The sequence below is a fragment of the Daktulosphaira vitifoliae genome, unplaced genomic scaffold (genome assembly GCF_025091365.1).
Source record: "Daktulosphaira vitifoliae isolate Bord-2020 unplaced genomic scaffold, ASM2509136v1 Scaffold_4, whole genome shotgun sequence".
NCBI lineage: Eukaryota > Metazoa > Arthropoda > Insecta > Hemiptera > Phylloxeridae > Daktulosphaira > Daktulosphaira vitifoliae.
In genome coordinates, this window is record NW_026099575.1 from 14,193,462 (window position 1) to 14,205,912 (window position 12,451).

General features: G+C 27.7%; 2 protein-coding genes across 3 annotated transcripts in view; one reads left to right on the forward strand and one right to left on the reverse strand.

Moving 5' to 3' along the window:
* The window catches only part of LOC126904543 (uncharacterized), a 44,626-nt gene that overhangs the window by 23,873 nt on the left and 8,302 nt on the right, over nucleotides 1–12,451 (forward strand). The window lies entirely within an intron of this gene.
* LOC126904535 (uncharacterized) lies at nucleotides 18–6,028 on the reverse strand. Its single transcript, XM_050683630.1, has 3 exons — nucleotides 5,745–6,028; nucleotides 2,224–2,388; nucleotides 18–995 (listed from the first exon to the last, which is right to left on the reverse strand). Exons 1-3 carry the CDS (start codon nucleotides 5,757–5,759, stop codon nucleotides 207–209), a joined length of 969 nt encoding a protein of 322 aa, XP_050539587.1. The 5' UTR covers nucleotides 5,760–6,028; the 3' UTR covers nucleotides 18–206.

Here is a 12,451-nt window from a genome sequence, read left to right on the forward strand (position 1 = left end):
CATAAACAATAGCAAAGAATATAAGAACGAAACAAAAATAAGAAAAGATAAAATAATACAAAAAATTCAATTAAAAAAACTAATTGATTTTTTTGACAATTGTGTTAAAATATAAAACTCTATAGAACCAAAAACTATTTGATAAAACCAATGTAATGTTAAAACTGTAGATGAAAAATGTATCACGAACTGTTTTTGGTGGTTGTTCATTCTGATTCTTCAAAATAATTTCCGGGACCTTTGAATTCTGGTTCGAAATACTTACGTAAGTACTCCGGTCTTTCATACGTTTGTAACTTTTGTGATTTCCCTGATCCTAAATCATTTGGATATTTGAATTCTTCTGTTTTTTCGACGGATGGCCACTCGAAGTGATCGTTTGAGACCTGTGGAATCGGTACTGTATGAGCAGGGAATCGCAAGGGGGATGAATCGTACTGATGTGGAGGAACACTGCCGTAGTCTGCATGAGAAGTATGAGTGTTGGCATAACCGACGTCGTAATCTGCAAAATTGGAACCTTCTCCGTAATTCACAGAATTACCCAAAGAAGGGTGGTAGTAAGTGGAATGTTGAACAGGTATCTGATGGTGATAGACCGGAGGAGTTACTGGCTGCTCATAAGGGTTGTAGTTTGGAGGCGTCTGGTAGTGAGCGGTCTCATAATGATGCGGAGTAGATAGTTTGTAGTGAGTAGCGGGCTGATGATAGTTTTGACCGTGATACTGCGGAGCGTAACCGCCTTGTTCAGCCGGTCCATTGTTAAGGTGATGGGTCACGGTGGTTGGATGGTGCGAACTGCCGATTTTCTTCACCACTGCTTGAAAACCGTTTTTGGAATCGGCCGTGTACTCGACCAAACGTATTGTACCGTCTGGTTCCATCAGACTATAGTAGCCCCGCACCGTATCGCCGTCCCGTTCTTCGTATTGTTTCTTTATGTCACCCGTGTGCGGATCGTGGACGCCGTACTCGAAGCGATAAGCTGGATGAGCCTACACATAACAGTACTGTTATTACTATTGTTTATATTACTGAAGATTTTTTTTTTTTTTTATTTAGCTCTTATATTTTCTTATTGTACTGATTTGTTTACTTTAATTAGTTTCAGTAAGTGTTATCAAAAGAAGCTAATTATACTAAATAAAATGGTAAAATAACATAATGGTTTTTTGTGAATTGGCTTATTAATTGAATAACTTCTAGCCAAGTAGGACGAGTAAATGTATAAAACACTAATATTTTTCTCGTAGAAAATTGAAGACTAGAGTAACATTTTGTAGGGTACAAAGAAATTTATTATTTTGTTTTATTTTTCTATATTGAAATTCTTATGAATTTTAATGTGATCGTGTGTAATACTAGTCACATAACATGTCACTGAATTAGTGCCATTGCACAAGATATTTATAATAAATGTGTCTGGATATTTAAACTGTTTAAATATTGTTTACTTTACAAATAGCTTAATGTCGATAGCGTAATGTACATAATTATTTTTGTAGTTGATGTCGTACTCGTTCATTGATAAATGTTGTTTTTGTCAGCTAGCCAAAGTAACGTACTGTAATTGACGTTTATATCAGTAAAAATAATGGCGTGTTATTTGTTATTAGGTCTATGAAAATATTTTGTCATACCGCAACGAATCAGACAATATTGAAAACAGAAACAAAGGGGTGGAGGTCGGCAATGTTCACCTATTGAAAGATTTTAATCGATATGCCTTTTTGTTTTATATTTCATTTCAATAGACTATCCATTCGGTTATATTATTTTTGTAAAAAACCTCCTATAGTAGGAAACATCTTCTTTTATGATATGTAGCAATTTATTTAATGGAGAGTAAATAAACTATCATAACGATAATAACTTTATAGTAATGTTAATTTGTATCAAATGTAGTGTGAATCAATTAATAGTGTAGCCAATAAGTGAATTACATTAGGTTTTATTATAACTCGTATTTAATTATATTTATAACTGTATCTAACTTGTAATTTTTTTTTAATAATAATAAACCTTTAAAGTTAAAATAAGTGTAAAATTCCTAATCTATTTATTTGATATACATTTTATTATATTATCAGAGTATCTTAAGATAATTACTCAAAATGCTTATCCGTTATAGAGCCACTTTATTAGAAGACCCTATATTTTTAATAATATGATTATTTAACACACTTTGGCACAGTTGTGTTGATTGTTATTGTAGACACTTACGTATTCCCCGTGATCATATTCAGGAGCATAATATCCATTTTTCGATTCTTCTTTTGCTTGATCTACAATGTTGTTGTTTTTGTTATTGAATCCGTGATATGTGACTTGGACGTTTTCCGACCAACATGTGTCGTGCACGATATGCCCAAACATTAAAAGCAGCACCTTAAATTGATTGATAAAAAAAAAACAAATTTAAAATTATTATGCAAATATGATATAATAACTATTAGTGTTATTATTATAATCGATTTTTTGCATTCTATTAGAGTCAAATGCGTGCGACGTGCAAGAAAAATGAAAAAATGTGTTGAAATTTAACAAATAGTCGGAAAGTGGCATTGATCCGATTTATAGTTAATGAACTCCACGTGGTCACGTCCATTAAATGCAAAATTATAAGCGTACTAAACACTTAAAAAAGTGTAATGGACATTAACTGGTTGTAGACACCTATTCCAGGAATAATTATTTCACATTTCACTTAAGTACAGCTGAAGTTTTACAATGGCAAATTATTAGAAACTGTTTATCATCAGAAATTATTAAAAAAAAGTATATGGCACTAGTAACCAGAGCCCGATATGGTTTAAGCCCTAACCTAGTGGTTAAGGTAACGTCGAAGATCATTTCGTGTTTAAAATATATCGTCAAGGGGATTGTAAAAAATGTTTTTATGCATAACCACTAAACCCTAAGTACATCGTTAACATGTATCCACAGCCAGTATGATATCAAATGAAAGACAAGATGATTTAAGATCTCATTTTGACAAACTTGAGAAATCAACTGTGTAACATAAAACATAAGTGGTAATTAAGATTTGGTTCTGCATAGTTTCAGGTAAAATATTAAATTTTAGTACCAGGGATTCATAAGAATCATCGGTAACATTATTAGGGCCGTCATAATGAATCGTGTTGGTGGCCAATTGAAAATCTCTGGCGAGACATTAATCTTATAAGTTTCAATAAAGTGGTGATGCACACTGTTCGAGCCACGGCTTGTTTTCGCGAATATCCATCGTAACGCAACTGTTGTCCCAGAAATCATTACGAACTCATTGGTTTTGTAAATATTTAAATCTTTCTCGACGGTGAGTATTGTGTACTAAAACTAAGTATCGCCATAGATTAAATACTATGTGTAATTTATCTATAGTATCATTGCGATGTCAGTTATGGATGACGTTACGTGCACTGCTCGCGGCGAAATCGTTCGTTGTTCCGGCTCTAAGTAAGTCGTCTAGCCACAATCGCACATGGACACCAGACAAACAATCCGTTGAAAAAATGACGGCGAGTCACTGGACACCCTTTTCGAAACATCTAGACGTACGATCGCATTCATTAGTCATTATGGATTCCTGGTATTAAATTTCAGATTCACTAAGAAATACAGTCTAAAATATCGTGTGTGCGCGATATCTCATGAAGTCCTGGTACGAAATTTTGTATTTGTGGCACGGAGGCGTAATTTAGAACTTAATCAAAAGATACCGTTCATACGACCCAAATCAGCGCTTATTTTATTGGTATTCCTGCGAGTACAAAATAAATTTTATCAAATTATAGCGGTTCTCCTGCTAGTAATTTCGAACGGGAAGACTACGTAATTTTTTAATGGTTAATTATTATACTTATCGAACAGGTTGAGAAGTGAGGCCTTTATTATTTTTTTTATAATTATGACATTTACATAGATCCCCTTGGTTGACGCTAGTCCTGAATGTAAATACATTCTCATTTCTCAAATTATAACGTACAGCAGATCCATTTGGGTTAATAAAAAAATTTGAAAACTTTCGTACAATTTTTTTACTATAATTTTTATTTACAAATAAATCCTCGGTAACAAGGGATACTTTCTAATGATTTTATTCGTTAGGGCTGATTAGAAATAATCAAATAATCTTTTTGGGTTGTTGTGATCTTCTATTTATTGAACGGATAAACTAATTATCTTATATTTTGTGCTACATTTAATTCGAACACAATGCCTGAGCGTCGTTTACTCTTTTACTATGTCACTTCCCTTCAAATCGTTCCGATGAATGATTTATTATTTTTATAGGTACAACAATTCTATGTATGATTATGAAGAGAATTGACGATTAAATTAGTTCTTACTAATTTTATATTATTATATCAAATTCGATTTTTATCAAAAACTTTGAATAATATTAAATATATATTATTAAAAATTTTATTTGGTTGGTAAAATTAATAAAACATTCATAATTTTCATTTTAATAACGATATCTAAATACTAAGGTCAATGGTGGTCAATTATAGATTAATGACAGTTATGGTAAATTTATTTAAAAACCAAATCGTCCGAGATTTGTCAAACCATAACTAACTCGATAATATTTTCATAAGTGCGTTTTCAGAACTCTATTAGCACAGGGTCAATTATTTAATGAATATTTTATTCGACGCCCTTGATTTGAAAGTATTCTATATATATATATATAAGTATACAAAATTATTTATAAAAAAAAACAAGAATCTCGAAACGGAACATTTTATTTTCGAAGGAATATTGTGCTTCAAAAAACATTTTCATAGCTGTTTATAATTTTTTAATATAACCTAACAATTGTTATAATGAAGGTATATCAACAAATTGATGTTTCTTTCTTAAATTTAGCCAATTAAATTAAAAATTAAATATATTATTTTAATTTTAATGAAAAATAATTGGCGGAATTACACAAACACCGTATCTAATCTCATATATCAAATAATGTGGACATAAAACAACAAAATTTATATTCAGGCCATCTAGTCGTGTCCAAATAACTGTTATGATTTAATAATAATTTCAATATTAGTTACACTCACAATAATTAGATATGATTAGAAAAAAAAACTGAGAAGTCATTCTTAGTTCCTATAAATAGTTTTGAACAACAAGCCGATATTTTTTTAACTTTTTGTAAATCAACAACGTTTTAATGGATTTAAAAAATGTGAAGTTACACAAGTTTAAAATTCAGACGTACGGTTTGATTAAAATATTGAACTTTTATTTAAAATATAACTAGTTTTTCAATGATTTAGATAAAAAAATCGTTAACTTAATACATCTGTTTAATAAAATTACTGATTAATAACAGATTCGGATTAGAAAAACTTGAACGCGTTAAAATGCTAAAATGTCCATAGTCTACATCTCTCTCCCCAATTTTTTACTTTTTTATGCATTAGAAAAATTTCTTAAATTTCCATGAACCATTTACCTCGGCCATAAATCTCTTAAATATGAAGTGGTTTAGCGATAGTAAAATATTAGTGGTTAGAATGAAAGCGGAATTTTAGTTTTAGTCGTTTTATTTAAATTTTTTCTGCAAAATCATTTATAAGAAATATTGGTTAAATTTTATTTATAGTTATATTGATTTTTAAATTTAGAGACATTGTTTACAAAATTAATTGCATTTAGATAAACATTATCAAATAATCTTTACAATATCATAAAAAATGTACGAAATTTTTATTAAAAGTGCGTGTACGAACCTTATAGTATTTCATTATGACACTAATTTTCAGCACTAGTTGTATTTATATTATATGAAATGGATCAAAATAATCTTTTGGATAAATCCAATACGTTACATAAATTTTGAAAGCATGCAACAAATGATCGGTCGGAAATAACAAAAACACCGAAGATTTTGCACTAATAAAAAATTACACAATATTAATAATGTTTACAGATAGTTTTATATGTTTAATAGAAAAGCTGTTGATTATAAAATATAAATAGTTTTCAACAATCGATATGCAACAACTTAAATTCATCACGTTGTTTATCGTCAACACACAAATATATACCTCTCCTTCTCCACTGAAAACGCGACTTTTCTTGTCCTTGCTCCTTCCCAATGTTTGCATTTGGGCATTACGATGCATAATAACTTCACCGGCTAAAAAACCATCAGGTACGTGCCGTAACGATGACCTAAAATCGATAGGCGATAGTTTTACATTTAATTGTGATCGCCAAGAAGGACCTGAACGGATTGTGGACTATTTGTCTTTAAATTTTGAAATAAAAAAAGTAAATAATACGGTTAATGTATGTTTTATTATTTTAATATATAAGGCACCGGTAATATTTAACAATAATAATAAATATTGTCAAATACTTAAAGTAACATGCTAAAAATCTAGTAACCTCATTTAATTTATAATAGAGTTATTTAACTCTATGTTATAAGAATAGTGTGATTAGTTTTTTACNTGACGATTTTATAAGAATAGTGTGATTAGTTTTTTACTTATAGCACTACCAGAGTTTACCCGTTGTGCAGAATTTTGAAGTTTTCTCTTAACTAAATTTATGTTTCAAAAAATAATTTGATGAGTGAATTAATAATTTTTACGTGAACAATTATACATTATGTGGAAAGACATTTGTTTACAGTTAAAAATTATGAATTATCCCTGTTTAGATAATCATGGTTGAGTAACTGCCTTATAACTGGCAAGATCGGTAGGTGGGTGGCTAGTCTCTGTAAAAATTGCATACCTTGGTTTTTGCATAAACTGACAGTAAAGTAACTAAAGTGCTACTTTGTTTTACATTTTTTTTTTGTTTTTCTTAAATAAATACACCTTTTGTTTGCAAAAAGATTAGATAAACTATTAAAATAATCTTCTTGAGAACTCACTTAGGTGGGTCTTCGTCTTAGTCCAATCTTTAACTAGTAATTTCTAACATTCAGGTTCGTTTAAAACGAATACTTCATTTTGTAATTAACAAACTGATTGCTCACGTTAAAATGTATCAGCCTATAATAATAGTTTCCAACGTATAATGGAGTTATAGTGAAACGCATAAAATAAAAATTTTGTACGTTTATAGAATAACCTATATTTTATAAGCTTTGAAACATAGCAAGAATGTAGGTCAGGAATTATATGGAATTTAAAAATGAAATTTGGATACCTCCTTAGGCGGTTTTACGACAATGTTAAACGATTCAGAAATGTGATGAATAGGTATACATCTTCTAAACTTTATATTTCATTTCTATAAAGAGTTTGATAGTAACGCATCCATCAAAACACTATCCAATTGTCATTTTACTAATGTGTATTGACTAAAAATTAACGATCTATTGTTGAAATCAAACTCGAGTTACAATAGTGTATTGCATTTTGTTTTGCTATTAAGCTTAGAATTTTCTATACTATTGTAGTAGTTTAATATAAGATGTTATAAAATGTTATTAAAAATATTGTTGAATTCTATGATGAATAAAAATACACTTACTATATATATATATATATCATACGAATTCGATAATTTTAATCGATGATGAAATAATAAATACCTAAAACACTTCATTATCAGACTTGAAAACAACTAATAAATGATTATTTTTATTGATACAGCTGTGACAAGATCATTTACATTTGTCTTAAGTTAAAAATTGGTCTTGAGGGTTATACTATTCTTTAAAAAAAAGTAGCACTATTGGTAAAATGTTTGAGGTAATATTTATGAAAAAATGTCTGTTTCACTGTATACTTCAGTGGATATCACTTTTTTTATTTTTAGTAAAGGTTGGTCAAGTGAACTCCAAGAATTTCTTTATTCGATGACCTCATCTTTTAAGAAGTTTAGGTGTACGAACCTCAATGGCATAATAATTATGTGACGACAAGGCAAAAAAAATTCGCTTACCGGATCACTGAACATCCCAAGGTTAATTCAATAGCCTAGTAAAGCCTAGTTCATTAAATATTAAAGTAGATTGCGAAAAGTAAGACCCGCTTTCCCGAAGAGGTCCATATAATGTCATCTGTACATAACCTTAGGTATGGTCGGACTTCCTTGGCATCAAATTGAATTGTTATAACATTTCATAATTATGCAAAACGAACAATTATTATTCATAATATTTGGGACATGCTAAGTAACTCACGAGACACAATTTTAATTAAACATATATAATATTATTCAAAAGTGTTAAATCATTACGTGGTACTGTAAATATTGAGTCCGTTTATAAACAAATAAGTTTAACATTATTGATAACTAAGATTTTCCTAAAAACTAAAATAAAAATAAAATTTTGAATTTTCTATACAATTACTAATTATAATTATAGTTAGTTTTAAATATACAGTGATTGACAAATATTTATTATTATTAATTTAAATGTTTCAATTTTTTTTAACTCATAGTTATTTAGGTAGATATTATGGGTGAAGTTTACTTTTTATTTCAAACAACGTTGTATCATATTAAAAGAGTATGTTTCTTATTTTTAAGTTATTTTTCACTATTTTACTTTTAAACACTACTATGGTGGTCTTTTAACGATTATAAGTTAAGAACATGGTAATGCTGAGTTATTATCTTTATTTTTCGGTAGTTCATATGAAAAACAAGTACACTCATGATATCATATTCAACAATGCTTTATTCATTAATCAATATGTAATTTACAATTATTAATTAAGTTTAATGTATTACAATATTGTTCTGTCAATATTAGCGCTTCAAGTTTGTTAATGATTTACACAATGAATAAGGATCGTCATGATTTGCATAAACGTTGACTGTAACTATTGTCAACGAAATTATGTGAAAAGACGATAGCTATTGGCTAGATTGTTACCAACTTTAATCTCGAAGGATCTCTATTGATCCCAATATATTTGTTAGAGATTTTTGAACTTGAATTTTCAGTTACCTGCAATGTAAATTCTAATTGTCCAGAATTTTTCTGTTTGACCTACAAAATATGTCGTAGTTATATTAAATACATGCACGTCTACTAATATTATATTTGGAAGGTTTAAATCATTAAAAAAAAATAGGGTAACTTAATATTTTTGGATTAAGTTGCGGCTTTATATCTTACATGTCTCTATAGAAGAAATTTGGGGTTTTTTAGCATTGATAACAATCACAATTTTATTATTATCGTACTTAAAATTTATAACGGATAAGTAATGTAAAATGTTTTTTTTAAGGCGATTATTAATTTGTTTTGGTCATCGAAATTATTTTTTAAAAGAAGTACCCGAGTTTCAATAGTCGAACATAACACTGATTTATCATAGAGATTCGATACAGATGATATTCAGGTTTTATCGAGCAATATTTTCAACAATTTAATATAAGATTTAATTTTTTTCTTGTGCTTAAGAATTTTTTGGTTGAAAAAAAATATGTCATCAAGTCGTCACTTGCCATTAAAAAATCATAAAATAAAATAATTTTAACTCGAATTAAAAATATAAATTATTATAATAATTGATTTAAGCTTATATATGAGCTTAAATATAGTTGATAAAACAGTTTTTTCTGTGTTGGTAAATAATACAATAAGTTGGTTATCAAATAAATATAATGGTAGATAATTATTATCTATTATTAGAAACGCTGATCTGACTTATACACATAAGTTTTTTTGAAAATTCGTATCAAATTTTGTCACAGTTTAATAAATCATATTAACAACTTTTTTTTTAGATATTAATTTTTAAAAAAATAAATCCTCGTTGTTGGTAATATATAAAAAAAAGATATGAATTTTGATTTCAAAATAAGTCAATAGTATAATTGTATAAATTTCTATATTGTGTGAAGTTAAAGTGCCACTTAATGTGCCTGTTTTAATTGTAGTATCAAATATCAATTGATTTGTCATACGGCTGTTTAAATTAATTTGAGTAAATAAAACACAAGCACGTTAAATATCTTTGGTCTCTTAAATTAGGCGAATTTTAATTGAAGGATTCTGCTGACCAGTTTTAATGAAATGTTTCGGAATTTTTGAAAATAGGGTTAGTATGTTTTTATTAATTTACGGGTCATTGTTCTTAAGCTTAATTAACATATTACTTTGGAGATGTTTTGAATTAAAAATCAATTTTTCGAAACCAAAAGATTTTATAGATGTTAAAAAGCTTATAGGCATAACTTATGCTTAATCATCCATTATAGAATATAAATATTATTCATAGTAACACAATAAGGAAATGTTTTTATTCTTCCTATTAGTTTTTTGATTGGCTTATAAGTCAACTCCTTATTAAACAAATAAGTAAATTTATGTCAAACATGTTTCAGCGAAAAATTCAATATATAAAATAATATTCTATTTTTCACAACAACATTATAATACAAGTTATATTAACTATAACTAATGTTGTAATTTTTTTCATAATATATGAGTTTTTTATCAAATGAGTTATTTTTTTTAAATTGAATACTCTTTTTGGTTTAGTGTAACAAGGTAGTTACAAACAGAGGATAAGCGACGTCCTACATAGTAAATTAAAAATATTAATTGTATCAAAATATTCCTATAATATACTTTTAAAAATATTGTAAAAATATTTTTTAAAAATAATTAATTAATATACTCCATAATATTATATCATATATAATAATTTTTTAAATATTTGAAGAGTGAATGTGTCAAACGTTCCAAATATGTGCCAAAAACATATTTGTTCAGAAAACACAAAAAACAATGGTAACATGGGCATGTCTCACATATTGAACACCATCTATGAATGCAATTTTGTACAAGTAAAAAATTTAATTGACATTTGAAACACATACAAGATTGTGGCCTTTGGCACATAGAACATAAATCAGAAATAAAACAATTTTTCACTTTTTTGGCACATAGAACGTTTGACACATTCACTCTTTATTTATTTATGTACATTTTAAGAATATGTTAGAGAAAATAAATATAAAATATTGTACTAAAACTATAAAAATTTGAAAAGTATATTTTTAATTAAAATGTACATATTTTTGTTTCAGAGGTTTTTTTATAGTTTAATTACAAATTCAATAACATGATGAAAAAGAATAATGACATTTTATATTGTAAAAATCATTACCTCAAAATCTAACCTACGTATTTTTTAGAACACGTAAAAAGTACGTTTGTACTAATAGAATTTACGTTAATAGTAACTTCTATTTACTTGTGTGCATTCATGTATATCTTATAAATTCTAGTTGGTTATTGTTCTGTAAAGGCTGGCCAAACTATGTGTAATAAACCAAAAAACAAAAGAAATGTAAAAAAAAAGGGTAAATAATTTAATATAAAAAATAGTGAAAATGAATAAATATATAAAAGGGATAAAATTGTAGAATGGAGAAATATTGGTCCACGAGGTTGAATAATGTTGAAAGAATGATGTTAAATTTTCCTTAAAATTCTATAATTTATCTTAATAGTTTATTAGGCAATAGATTATTTGAGCTTCGAAAGCATAGGTTAAATTGTACTTACCTTTTGTCCTATTTCACGCAGTAATACTTTAATTAAACCAACGTTGATTTTTATATTAAATGCACTCCGTATACGTTTTATATGCGCGTTGTATAGTCAATATAAGTATTTACGAGAACAACTAAAATTTTAAATAATACGATTTAATAACACAAAATCCATGACTGATTTGTAAAAATTCTAAACTTTCTATATTTGAAGTATAATTTTATAATTTGTCCATATTTAATTTTTTATCTTTAATGAATAAGTATTTTTTTGAGAGAGTATATTTTATTAAGAGATCGACACTAATATTTTTAAAGCTCTGGTTTGGACAAAACAAGATACGAAATTTTTTACCATTAAATAAATATTTAAAGTTGGATTGGATTTATTATTAAGTCAAAATTGATTTAAAAAAAAAAACTAAATCTCAGAGAGTGAGAATCTTGAGTATTGTCGCGATTTTGTTTATTTTAAAATTATCGATAGAACTATTTTGACAGGGAAAAATAATTTTTTTTTAGTCAGAAGAGGATCTAGCGATCCCTAGCTTGATCTTGGAAGATGAGGTTTTCTATTCTAATTGATTAATTATAATGGAGGAACTGCACGTAGGCGTTATTAAAAAAAAAACCCAGCACAGGGGGGTCGCGGCACAGTGGTGACGTGGCATAGTTGGATCAAGTATAATGATATCTGACAGTGATTAAAATCACTATAAAAAATAAACGCTTCGATGCAAATCTTTAGATAGTGATTAATTTTAAAAAAATTGGTGTTTATTCCAAAAGCTACTTGATCTGCTGGTTTCTTATTAATATCCTGATTAAGATAAAGTATGTCGAATGAAAAAGAGTTTATTAAAAAATATTATTTCTCATAAAAAAATTGTGTGGATCCATAAACTTTTCAATAAGTTATAGCATTATAAAGTTAAATATAATATAAATAATAAAA

Coding starts and splice junctions, on each gene's coding strand:
- LOC126904535 (XM_050683630.1), bottom strand. Junction 996..2,223: donor AATATGATCACGGGGAATAC/GTAAGTGTCTAC, acceptor TGTTATGTGTAG/GCTCATCCAGCTTATCGCTT.